At 40.9% G+C, this 13909-nt stretch overlaps 1 protein-coding gene across 1 annotated transcript in view; it reads right to left on the bottom strand.

Moving 5' to 3' along the window:
- Window positions 1-1643: 1643 nt before the first annotated feature.
- The window catches only part of LOC120033943 (corticotropin-releasing factor receptor 1-like), a 112603-nt gene continuing 100337 nt past the window's right edge, over window positions 1644-13909 (bottom strand). Inside the window, exons 11-14 of the mRNA XM_038980347.1 lie at window positions 12552-12637; window positions 9322-9460; window positions 9018-9059; window positions 1644-2840 (exon numbers count right to left, since the gene is read on the bottom strand). Coding sequence (XP_038836275.1) covers window positions 2700-2840; window positions 9018-9059; window positions 9322-9460; window positions 12552-12637 — 408 coding nt within the window. The 3' untranslated portion in view covers window positions 1644-2699. The remainder of the gene's footprint in view (window positions 2841-9017; window positions 9060-9321; window positions 9461-12551; window positions 12638-13909) is intronic.

Below are 13909 nucleotides of genomic sequence, written 5' to 3'. Positions count from 1 at the left end.
TGACAGGGTGCGTCATTTTTGATTTCGGATACCCACTTTATTGACGTCAGTTCAATATCTAGTTTTCATTTTAATTTGGTTGAGTTGTCAACTAACGTGAATTCAACATGAAATCAACCAAAAATGTCACCCTATCATTGGATTTAGGTTAAAAGTTGGGTGAAAAAAATACATAAATCCCTTTTTGCAAATCCAATCAGTTGTCCACGTTGATTAAACATCACATAGAATTTTTGGGTTGACATGACGTTGAAAATACTGTATATAGTTGTGTTCCAAATAAGCACAAAGGTCTGTATGAACAAATACATGAAAAACAGCACTCTATGCCTTTCAAACCCTTAAGAAAAACATCAAAACAACGAACACAACCAACAAGACCGACAATCTGCAAATTAGCTGCAGGAAGATGTTTTGGGGGGGGGGGTGCTTTCACTGTTTTTGTAATACTTTTTTAAATGTAGATTTATTAGGGGGTGCTGCAGCAACCTCAGCACCCCTACTTCCCGCGGCTATGCCAGGGGAACATTTTAAGTCAAATCCCAGCTGGTCCCAGTTTCCATCCTTGCCTCTACCTATACCACAAAAGCCCTTTTCATTTCATTCCCAGTTCTTCCATTCACTTGCTCATTCATAGAGACGTTGCACAGCAGGGAACAGCAGTCAGGATACAGGCTTTGGTACTCTTCTCTCTTTCCTGAATTGTCTCTGGCTCTTAGCTGTCAGCCAAGCTAGCTGTGACTTCCCTGCAGGTACAGCTAATTAGCGGACCACGCTGGTCTGTGTGTGTGTGTGTGTGTGAGTGAGTGAGTGAGTGAGAGAGAGATGAGAAGTCCCTGTAGGCGAGGCCATTATAGCTCTCACAGTCCTCTCACAGCTCTACCTACTGGGCCGAGCTATCTTCACAACACCAAGTAACACTTTGGTCTTAATTGGTTTCATCCTGTGCTGTGTGGGGTTGGGTGTGGAAGCCAACTGGTTCTCTGAGCCCTGAGATTGAAGCTTCAAGTTCACAAGCTTTTTGGGAGGGCTCCGACAATATTTTTCAGAGAGAGAGAGGTGAATCCTACTGCAATACATTTGAGACGTGTCCTGTCTAGGGCCTGTCTAGACAATGTCTATCTGAATATGCATCACTCTATTCCCCTTTGTCAGAACAAACCACAAGAAGTCAGCATTCACTCAATCATCTTCCAGACCTTGTGTTCCTCTTTTCCTAGTTACTTTGACTTATTAATGTGAAATTAAAAAATAAAGTTGTGCTATGTGCATGACAATATCTATAAATGGTTTTATGTTCTGGAATGAGTTGGAATGAATATCAGATTTTGTATGGTCCTTCATAATGGGTGGCTCAAGATGAAAGGATTTGCAGAATTTCAGCAAAGTATTATCAGTACCCACTGGATTTAGTATAGATAAGTTACGCAAGTTGCAGAGATGAATCAACCAAAACATCCACGTTCCTCTCAGACCTTAACATAGCTAGCCCAATTTTTTTTTTTAAAAGAAGAAAATTGGCATTTCTCCCAATCTGGCTTTTAACAATGCTATGCTAAAGTGGACGTTGTCTTATTACGGTGCTGGTCATTTTGGAATTTGAAATAAACAAAAGTGCTTTCATAAAGGAGTGCTTATTCAGTTGAAAATGAACACCTTTAACAACCTCACTCAACAGAAAATCATTTTGACAGTGCGTACCAATTTTCACAGCTCATTCACATTAGTAACAGTGTTGGATAAAGTCACATCACTTTTTCCGCTTGCACAATGCCTTGGTTGTTGTTGTAGGGATAATGGGAAAGGCATCCATCTTCAATGGAGGTCAAATATTTCACATCGGGGAACATGGGTCTCTGTGAAGATAATAATCCATAAGAAAAACAGAAGGAAGGAAAGGGAGAAAGTTTTCTAGAGACAGTAGTATGGACAGACCTGAAATGAATGGCCCGTGGCAGTCATTCACTTTGCAGAGCCAGCAAGCATAGCCAACTCAAAGTTCAAAAATGTTTCCACAGAAAATAGAAACATGCAAAGGAACAAGAATCAAATGGTTGTGTCGATGATCTTGAACAGGTCAGTCCAACAGCGATCATGTATTTGACACTGATACAAGCACGTGCTCCAGTACCATTTTCTTCCCACTCTCAAAGTCTTTTTTTGGATTCCAACTCCATCCATTTGGATTCCAACTCCATCCATTTGGACTCCAACTCCATCCATATGGACTCCAACTTCTGGATTTTGCAGAATAAAAAACACAACATTTACTGACAAACAGGTTATTTTTTTTTATCTGACATCAAACGTCACCTCTCAACTGAATCCGCCAACGCCACAGGGATTGTTCCAATTCCCTGTTCTGCCTTTTGGCAAAAAGTCAGCTTCTGACATTACTTTGTTTGGCCATTGTCATCCTGACCCTCCGTAGCGTTCAGAGGGAACGCACTGAGCGAACGTACCTCAATATATTAGCAGGCGAGAGACTAAAGAGGTCATCGCTCCCTGGGAGGGGCTTTGTGTGAGCTTTGTGTTTACAGACCAAGTGTACCCTGTGTGAACCATCACGGTAGCTCTTTCCCTCGGTTGGTTTGGAGAGAAGAGGGGAAAGAGGTGCTCTGTGGCGGACATGTTGGAGGGGTGGTTGGCGGTGAGAGGTTAAACGGGGGCTTTCAGCCAAAGCAGAGTTTTGTTGGTCCTCAAACAGCCGATGACTGCTTGATGCTGTGGAAGCTGACCCTCGTGGGCGACGTGGGGATGGACATGGCGCGCGCCACTCGAGCTCTGATTGAATGCTTGTCCTGCCAGCGGTGCCATCTCTTCCTAACCGCAGAACGCACCTGAGAGGATAGCACGGAGGGCAAGAGAGAGGAGAAAAGGGGAAAAATAAAAATTGATTTTGGGTGGTCTGACAGTGTAATTGTTGACTAAAGTAACATTTCAGCGCAGAAACTACATAATCAGCCATGTCAGTTTGATTGAATACCACTTATAGTTAACTGGCAGGTTAGTTAACTGGCAGGTTAAGTAAGTTTCCATTGAATTGTTTTCACCTAATTAAAATATTATCCCATTCATGCAATTTCCAAATTGTGGTAACCAAGGAGAAGAGGAGGACAGTGTTGGGACAATGCCATGGGGTTAAAAATAAGAGGGAGGTAGAAGCTTTTAAGGCACGGAACTTGTGCTACACCATGAGGACCACCCTGTATTCTCTAATAGCAAGTCAGTGACATGATGAGAACTACTTTCCTTATTTGCTTTTGGATCTTATGAACCTCATTAGAAGGCCAAACTTTGACTGGATGTGTCAAAGGATAAGTGTACAGACCCCTTTCTCACTAATCATTTAGTTTACAAAGGAGAAGCAGCACTATGTTCTTTGGCTCCCTGGTTTAAGTATGCTGAAAAGATCAACATCTAAGTTCGGGTTGTTCCCCTTCTCAACTTATAGTCATGACACTGTGTGCTCCATAGAGCTTCTACATGGAGAACATTCTCTTTCTTCAGCGGGAAAGTGTTTATGTATTTGACAATTAACGCTCATAAGCATACTATTTGTATCCATGATTCTACTAAAACACAGGCATTACGTAAGACGCCTATCACATTCTCACAGGCTGGGAAGCTGTCCGCCTGTAGATGACAGTATATTTAATTCAAGCCAATGTGTTTGTTTTTTCACCCGCTTCTAAAGAACTAGAGTAACAAGCAGCTCTATCGTTTCACTTTGTCTTATCATGTGTCCTTTGGAACACTTCACACAGTTGGCTGGGGAATTGAAGGAAATATGTCACAGAGGATGAGGAGTGTGTACAGTAGGGGTGTGAACACGGTAAAGACATTTGTTTATGTCTGCGAATAGAGCCTTGAGTGTTTATTAGGGAGTACAGAATAATAATAACTGTATATTAACGATTGTAGGTAGAATAGCTGCCTGACAGTTTGAGTACAGTGTGGGAGTGCTGGAGTGATTTCATGGATAAAAGGACAAAGGAACCACTTTCCCGCTCTTTTCTCAGAGACTGGAAGCCTTTCACACAAAAGAGGCTGTAATCAGGTTTCCATCTCACCTTTTTTATTCGAGTAAAGTTCGTTGGATAAAAAATGTAAAGACAGGCCTGCTGGAAACAGCTAATTTGTTGCCAAAACTATATACGCGGGATAATTTTTTGGTCTGTGAAATAAAATGTGATAATTGCAGTAGAAATGCTTTTATCCGCAAATATTGACATACTACCATCATTTTGAAGTAAACTTGCATTCAAGCTATGCTATGTTGTGTGGTCCTCCCACTGCGACTTGGCAAAGCATGCACAATTTATTAGCTTATTATTAACAGTTTATTAACTTCACAGTGTGAGGAAAGTGCACGGTAATGAGCTTGATGCTCCTTTCCAATAACTATTGATGGTCTTAATTTGTATGGTAGGGACACGATTATCCATGCTTGGTTGCCAGTTGAAAAATAACAATTATCCTGGTCTTATCCATAACCTTCTAATCTACCCTCCGCGCTGTATCTGCGAGCTGTTGGCTAGAGCTACAGTTGAAGTCGTAAGTTTACATACACTCAGGTTGGAGTCATTAAAACTAGTTTTTCAACCACTCCAACCTAAGTGTATGTGTCAACCACACCAGATGAAACAAGACATTTTTCCAACAATTGTTTACAGACAGATGATTTCACTTATAATTCACTGTATCACAAATCCATTGGGTCAGAAGTTTACATACACTACGTTGACTGTGCCTTTGAACAGCTTGGAAAATTCCAGAAAATTATGTCATGGCTTTAGAAGCTTCTGATAGGCTAATTGACATAATTTGAGTCAATTGGAGGTGTACCTGTGGATGTATTTCAAGGCCTACCTTCAAACTCAGCGCCTCTTTGCTTGACATCATGGGAAAATCAAAAGAAATCAGCTAAGACCTCAGAAAATAATTGTAGACCTCCACAAGTCTGGTTCATCCTTGGGAGCAATTTCCAAACGCCTGAAGGTACCACGTTCATCTCATCTGTACAAACAATAGTACGCATGTATAAACACCATGGGACCACGCAGCCGTTATACCGCTCAGGAAGGAGACGCGTTCTGTCTCCTAGAGATGAACGTACTTTGGTGCGAAAAGTGCAAATCAATCCCAGAACAACAGCAAAGGACCTTGTGAAGATGCTGGAGGAAACAGGTACAAAAGTATCTATATCCACGAATCCTATATCGACATAACCTGAAAGGCCGCTCAGCAAGGAAGAAGCCACTGCTCCAAAAAAAAGGCAGACTACGGTTTGCAACTGCACATGTCCTCTGGTCTGATGAAACAAAGATAGAACTGTTTGGACATAATGACCATCGTTATGTTCGGAGGAAAAAGGGGGAGGCTTGCAAGCCGAAGAACACCATCCCAACTGTGAAGCACGGGGGTGGCAGCATCATGTTGTGGGGGTTCTTTGCTGAAGAAAGGACTGGTGCACTTCACAAAATAGATGGCATCATGAAGCAGGGAAATTATGTGGATATATTAAAATATCTCAAGACATCAGTCAGGAAGTTAAAGCTTGGTCGCAAATGGGTCTTCCAAATGGACAATGACCCCAAGCATACTTCCAAAGTTGTGGCAAAATGGCTTAAGGACAACAAAGTCAAGGCATTGGAGTGGCCATCACCTCAATCCCATAGAAAATGTGTGGGCAGAACTGAAAAAGCGTGTGCGAGCAAGGAGGCCTACAAACCTGACTCAGTTACACCAGCTCTGTCAGGAGAAATGGGCCAAAATTCCCAGAACTTATTGTGGGAATCTTGTAGAAGGCTACCCAAAACGTTTGACCCAAGTTAAACAATTTAAAGGCAATGCTACCAAATACTAATTGAGTGTATTAGTACTTCTGACCCACTGGGAATATGATGAAAGAAATAAAAGCTATTATTCTGACATTTCATATTCTTAAAATAAAGTGGTGATCTAACTGACCTAAAACAAGGCATTTTTTTTAGGAATAAATGTTAGGAATTGTGAAAAACTGAGTTTAAATGTATTTGGCTAAGGTAAGGTATGAAACTTCCGACTTCAACTGTACGTGCCAAGTGGGCACATTTGCTGTTTATCGCAAACTTTTTGTGCCAAAACCATCATCAAAGATAAAACTAGTATGGAAACATATAGAACTTTTGGTTTTATCCTGTAAATAAAAAGTTATGACTAAGTGTTTTTATGTGCACTATGTCAAGATGCAGGGCTTTTTATCTGCAACAAGTCAGTTTGATGGAAACACAGCTCTGGTGGGAAAATGTGCATATTTTTTATGTTGATTTTAGAATATCCGCATGAAAATCTGTCACAAATTGGATGGAAACCTAGCTTGTGGGAAGCAAAATGGAACCATTTAAAAGAAATGCCAACCAAGGCAGAGATTGTGGCATTAGTGAATGCATGTGTAAGTGAATGTGTGTGCCTGTGTATACTCCAACGCTCGTGCCTATAATCCTTCACTGAGTGTTTTTGTCTATTACTGTTGTCAGTTTAATGACAACAAAGAAAAAGGTGAAAAGGTGTAGAGTTGAATGAATATAAACTAAATACATGAAAACTCAGAAGAAAATGAGCAGAACAACAGACACAAACTGAGATGAATAGCTACCTTCAGTTCACTGCGGAAACCAATTCCAGAATTTCATAATGGCGTTATTTTGTATGACATAAAACGTTCAATATTACCGCAGTTTCCTGCGCTTTCCATTCTAATCATATTTTTGATATCATACAGTGAGCTCCAAAAGTATTGGGACAGTGACACGTTTGTTCTGTTTTGGCTCTGTACTCTAGCACTTTGGAAAAGGTCCTAGGCTAGAAAAGTTCAAGAACCCGTGTTGGTCTAATAACAGTAGGCGGCTTTGATGCACCGTTTTCACTACTCTATAATTATTCACAGGTTACTGTAGGTAAATGTCAGATCTACTCAAATATGAGTTTTACATGTATTCCCATAAGGTTAGAGGTGATTACTGTAGTATAGGCTAGGCTGGGATTTTGGCCTGCTCTTTTTCTTGTGCGTGGGTGGGCGTTAAAAATAAACTAGCCTATTGTCCTGACAGGTTGACAATCTTACACACAGCCTGCCATGAGTGTCAAACCATTAACATTTCAAAATAACCCGTTTTTAGAGAAGGCAATTTTGTGAAGCTAAGAAGTCGCCAGAGAAATGATGGTTTGAAATACTGCTCAGTGGTAAAAGCACGATTTCACATGGAAAATCACAGGATTTCAATGTGGTTTTGGAACACTTCACGTGATTATATTTCACATGTTCAGATTTTCATGTGTGATCACATAACCTTTCACATGTGGAATCATGTGTTATAGGAATATATGTTTTTGGTTTCACACTGCCTGTTCTGGGAATGTTTATTTTTTGGTTGCAGGGAGGTTCTGAGAACGTTTTACTCTGACCACCACTTAGTTTTCATGGGATTCAATACATGTCAGGACATTCAATATGTCCATCAGCTTGTGGGGTCTAGTGGCTTTGAAACACACTACAAAAAGACTCCGTCCGGACTCTGGAATATTCAACAAATACACCATAACTACCACCATAATCCAGGTATTGCTTAGTCTTTTCACACAGGGGTTTTTACTCAGGATTACACTCTTAGATACCCGACAGATCCATTTTCTCCCTGCTAGTGAGGTTATCACAAGTTGAGTGCGTCTTTGTTTTGGCTAGGTTTTCCCCTATCAGCATGCTCTAAGTCTGTCATTAGAGTCAGGGTTGTGTGTATTGCTTCAAGGGGTCTCCCAGTAGCATAGGAGTTATTAAAAGAAGATTCTGGAGAAGAGAGAAGGTTAATCCCTCATCATGATTTCAGTGCAGTTGGTTAGCTTTAATATCAGTCAGGTCATTAGCCGAGCTTGCACTGTGGTGAGTGTGAAGGAGAGCTGTACTAGATAGGAATGCTAAAAGTCGGCCGCGGCTGACTGGTACGGATAAAGTGGCACTTCTTTCTACTCTCATTCCTACTGCTTGAGTAACAGCACTTCTAGAATATCAGAGCAGAGAAGGCTAGTCAATAACATGTGCTTGTATGTCTGAGGTTAGCACTACTCTGGTTCTCCCTACCTTGTAATTGATGAAAAAAAGCAGGAAGAAAAACATTCGGTCCTCTCAGGCTTTGCTTCACAGACCGCTGATCGTTCATGATAACATTTGAACAACCGCTGAACTCCACCATTTGTCCTTTGGATGTATTCCCATGTCGCCATCGAGAGCAACAAATTAGCAGCTGCTCAACATTAGTGACCCAACAGGAGACACAAAGGTTGATAAGCTAAGCAAACTGCCAGCACATGTCTATTGAGTGGCCACTTTTGCCCTACGTAACTGCATCTCAGTGGGAGATATCTGCCATTCTAAGTGGCGTCATGCTAACGTTCATTGATCTTTACTCGGCGTTAGTGTGTAGGCTTCATTTCATCCTTCCTGACTATCCTTGTAATGCCGAGGTCAAATAAATGCATTTATAAACCAAAAATACTCGGATGAGTGATCCATGAGACATGACACGGGCAGTCTCCAGTTGAGACAGATTGCTCCAGGGAGAATGGGATGGCTGAGAAGGAGGTAACTTTTGTAACTCATGCGAGATTTAGGTTTCTCACCGATTAACATTTTATGATAAATCCATTTAGGAAAATCTGAAATTGCAGCCTATTCCTTATATACTGCTCTACCTTTGACCAGGGCACCATGCAGCCTCTGACATGGGGTGTGTATATATATATATATGAGTTGGGCCAGGGTGAAGCTCATTGTGATCCTATTGATGCTGATGTCTGCATGTCCAAGGTAACCCTGCTGCTTGGCTTGCAACGTTGACAAGTGGACATGTTTCCAATAGTCCTGGGAGGAATGAGAGGAGGGGTGGAGGGAGGGATAAGGGGAGGAAGGGATTGGAAAGAAAAAAGCATTACGGGTAGAGTAGGTGGGGGATCATGGGACAAAAAAATTATCTGCTTACCTCGCTGTTCAGGAAGCAGTAAAACACTGACACGAAAAAGCCCTGGAGGACAGAGACCGAGGGAAAGATGGCGAGAGGGGGGAAAGACAGAGATAAAGAGATGGTGAGGGGGAGGAGAGAGAAAGAGTGTTGAACATTGAAGATAAGATGAGCAGCACTACATTGTACTGTAGCCTACATATATTATTTTGGATGCCTTCACACGCATTTATTTTATTTTATATCGTTATACGTTTCAGAATGTTAACAGCATAAAACAAGTTCCCAAACCCTTTATAACACTTTTCATTGGGCCTGGGCATACCTGAAAAGACTCCAGGATGGAGTTGAAGTAGATGAAGACTATTTGGGCGACCTCATCCTCCCCTCCTGGGTTGACAAAAAATAGCATGTAGGTGATGCCCAGGAGAGGCAGCAGCACCAGAGTGGCCTTCACCGCTTTCCTGATGGACACACAGTAACACAAGAGTCATATTATGAAATAAAGACTTGGCCGCCAACTAGAGAGTCAATAAGACACAGCCACAGAGTCGTACTAGCAACACAAATAGGTGGCTAAAATAGACCTGCCGGACAACTAGTGAGTCAATACTAATTTGCTAACGGCTGCCAAGTTTTTCTTTCTCCTGTTCTGTGATTTTATGGTTCATGAGAGCACTCACAATACTGGCGTGTGTAGTTTGGATTTAGGGTGTCAACATACCTAGGGTAGTGATAATGTTTGTCAAGTTCCGTCAATACTTTGATTCCACACTGGGTGAGGGATTACATATTCAAACCATGGCAGCAGTTTCCGGTTCACATCCATATTGCAATACCTATAACAGGTAGATGAATAACTCCCAATTGAATTGCTCTGTTAACATATTTATGTTCTTAAACTTGCTATAATGAGACACAGATGTGCGGTGTGTGTGTGTGTGCCGTGTATGCCGTGTGAATGCCTGTGTGCGTGTGTCATCCTATGCCGCCCCATGGCGCTCTCGCACCTGTGAATGAGTGTGTGGCAGCTGTGCCCATCACCTGCATGCAGAGAGACCCCAATGTCAGCTGCTGAAAACGTTACCCAGCGCTGTCAGAGCTAGCATGTCGCCGTACTGCCATCGTATCTATACCGACGCAAATTGGGCACAAAAAGAATGTACAATGTCAATTTCTAACATGGCCTAAAGTAATGGGACACTGACGAATTCTTTCAACTCCCAGTTGAATAACAGTGTAAGTGCATTGCTGTGGTGCATACCAGCTATACGGCCCACCAAGGGGTTAATGTATGAGGACTAGGTCATACTGGCTTCTCATCCATCGGCATATTATTAATCACACGTGAAGTGCTGACCAACAGGGTCCAATAGAGGACCACCATGGCCGGCCCTGGTTAAAAGTACTGCACCGTATAGATAATAAGGCAGGCTGAAAGCTGGCTGAAGGGTAATGAACGTAGCCTTTATAATCACATTAGTGAGGCCAAATTGAATTTGCTCAATAAGAAGTGTGATTGACAAATGACTCCATTAAATTACAATAACGAGCGAGGATATTTGCTGGGCTATTTTCCAGTCCGATGACCCCATGCAGCATCTGTGACTGGTTTCATTATCCAAGGGGTCAGTCAAACTGTCTGATCTTACTCGACCAATAAAAAGGTGTGAAAATGATTATTGCTTGTGGATAGTCAGCATGGTGTGTTGTGTTAGCCGGTTGTGGAAATCTAAGGAGCTGGGGTACAGCAGCTGTGAAGGGTGTGATGTTTTCTGATGATGCAGCCGCACACACACTCCCACCCCACCTGCCTCCACACAACAATCAATTACTGCAACTCAACCAGACAGGTATCGATTATTAGGTTTCTTCCAGCGAGGCCATTGCTGTTTCCTGGGTTAACAGCCCATTGATGTCTACTTTACAGCTGCCCCAGCTGACCCTGGATATACATCCTAATCTCTACTGCCTATAGAAAGTCTACACCCCCTTCAATTGTTTTCACATTTTGTTGCTTTACAAAGTGGGATTGAAACCGATTGAATTGTATTTTTTGGTCATTAATCAGAAAATTCGACAAATGTTTACAAGTTAATAAAAATGTAATAATTAAAATATTGTCATTGCATAAGTATTCGCCCCCTTTGTTTAGGCAAGCCTAAATAAGCTCAGAAGTAAAATTTGGCTTAACAAATAATATAGTAAGTTATATGGACTAATAGGGGTTGACATGATTTTTTATGACTACCCCTTCCTCTGTCCCCCATACATACAGCATCTGTAATGTCCCTCAGTCAAGTATTACATTTCAAGCACATATTCAACTACAAAGACCAGGGAGCTTTTCAAAAGCCTCATAAAGAAGGGCAATGATTGGTAGATAGGTAACACGAACAAATCAGACATTGAATATATCTTTAAGCATGGTCAAGTTAATAACTATGCTGTGGATGACGCATTAAACTTCCCAGTGCTTCTGCACTGAGGTGCAGGACAGGAAGGAAACTGCTTAAGGATGTCACTATGAGGCCATTGGTGATGTTAAAACATCTACAGAGTTCAATGGCTGTGATGGGAGAAAACTACAACATTGTAGGGACTCCACAATAATGACCTAAATGACAGAGTGAAAAGAAGAATTCAAATATAAAAAACATGCATATGTATGCAACAAGGCACAAAAGTCCTACAAAAAAAAATGAATTAACGAAACACGGCTAAGGAATACACTTTTGGCCTAAATGCAAAGCCTTATGTTTGCAGAAAATCCAACACAGCACATTACTGAATAACTGCCTCCTTTTCAAGCATGGGGGTGGCTGCATCACGGTATGGGTGTGCTTGACATCGGCAAAGACTGGGATGGAGCTAAGCAAAAAATCCAAGAGGAACACCTGCTTCAGTCTGCTTTACACCAGACACTGGGAGAGGAATTCACCTTTCAGCAGTACAGGAACCTACAATACAAAGCCACATCTACACTAGAGTTGCTTACCAGGAAGACAGTGAATGTTCCTGAGTGGGCAAGTTACAGTTTTGACTTAAATCTGCTTAAAAACCTATGCCAAGACTTTAAAATTGCTGTCTAGCCATGATCCCCAACACCTTGACAGCGTTTGAAGAATTTTGAAAATAATAAATGGGCAACTATTGTACAATACAGGTGTGCAAAGCTCTTAGGCTTGGGTTTCCGTACAGCACTTTGAGATATCAGCTGATGTAAGAAGGGCTATATAAATACATTTGATTTGTGAGACTTACCCAAGAAGACTGTAATCGCTGTAATCGCTGCCAAAGGTGTTTCTAACATGTATTGACTCAGGGGGGTAAATACTTATCTAAACAAGGTATATTAGTATTTTATTGTTATAAAATTTAAAAAAAATATTCCACTTTAACATGTAGATAGTCTAGATAGTTGACAAAAAAATAACAATTAAATACATGTTAATCCCACTTTATAACACAATAAAATGTGAAGCACTACCTATGAGGGCCCTGTTCAAAAGTAATGCACTGTAAAGGGAATTTGGGGTTCTGGTCCTGGCTCACCTGTACTGTATTGTCTCTGAGGTGGTGGAGGCTCTCAGCTTGGTCATGAGGATTCTCACAATGTTGAAGAGGAATATAAAGTTGATCTGAAAACAGAGAGAAAATAAGAATTTAGAATTGGTCAGAATTGAAATTGATCAGTTGTGAGAGAGAAACATTTAATAAAACAATATTTGTCTGTGCTGGAAATAACTGTATTGGGCTTTAAGTGATGCTAGGAGACCGGTGCCAAATAAAGTCTATATAAAAACTTTTTTGCAATCTCTGCATTTTTACTGAGTGGTATAGATTATAAATCTGTTAAATCTGCATGGGAAAGACAAACACTTGGGAAAAGCTGTCATCAAGGCAAAGGGTGGCTACTGTGAAGAATCTCAAATCCATTTTATTTTGTATAACACTTTTTTGGTTACTACATGATTCCGTATGTGTTAATTCATAGATTTGATGTCTTCACTATTATTCTACAATGTAGAAAATAGTCAAAATAAAGAAAAACCCTGTAATGAGTAGCTGTGTCCAAAATTTGGACCGTGCTACTTTTATGTGCAATAAATGCTGCATCTCAAACAGAATTCTCCAACATAATTCTGAGCAAACTAATAAATATAAAATGAAAACCACCTGCCAAAACAACGAGTAAAGGTCTTAGGATGATTGACAACAGTTTTAAGGGAAAATCAATCAAATCCATTTTTTACATTAAAATATAGCCTGCTAGTTGTATGATATTTTAAATCGTGTTCCAACGCTGTGTGCGTATCTGATGAGTTATGTAGGGAGAAGGCATGAGAAAATAGCTCACATACTTAAACTTGCTTAAGGGGATATGTGTTAAGATTGTTTTAGCTCAGCGTAACTCTTACAGTTTAAGCATGCTGCAAATCATAGACTATTCATACATATTCATTCCAAATGACCTGGTCAGTTCTGCGTATGTGTAGTAGGTGTCACGTCGTTCAAATAGCTTCACATGATGATATTACAGCATGTGCGTGAGTGTGTACGTTGGAAGGCTGCGCTATAAAGTTCACACACCATCGAATGTTAATGACCTTTCTACTGTTTGTTTTGAAGCAATTACTTGGCCTCGAAACACAATTTTTGCTTGAGTGAACAGTAAGGTTAATTTGGCGGTTTTCCTACCTGCACGGTGCCGTAAATACAAACACAGAGGGAAAGTGTAAAGGGGAAGAGCCTGGTCATGGATGTAGGAAAACTTGACAAGGACAAGGCTAGAACACTATGTCTATAAATGTCTATACAAGGAGGAGAAATATGGAGAAATGTGAAAAGGATTGTGTAACATATCAGCTGATCTAAGAAGGGCTATATAAATACATTTGATTTGATTTAAC

This window comes from Salvelinus namaycush, chromosome 41, assembly GCF_016432855.1.
Source record: "Salvelinus namaycush isolate Seneca chromosome 41, SaNama_1.0, whole genome shotgun sequence".
Lineage (NCBI taxonomy): Eukaryota > Metazoa > Chordata > Actinopteri > Salmoniformes > Salmonidae > Salvelinus > Salvelinus namaycush.
This window is presented reverse-complemented; position numbering and strand designations above follow the sequence as displayed.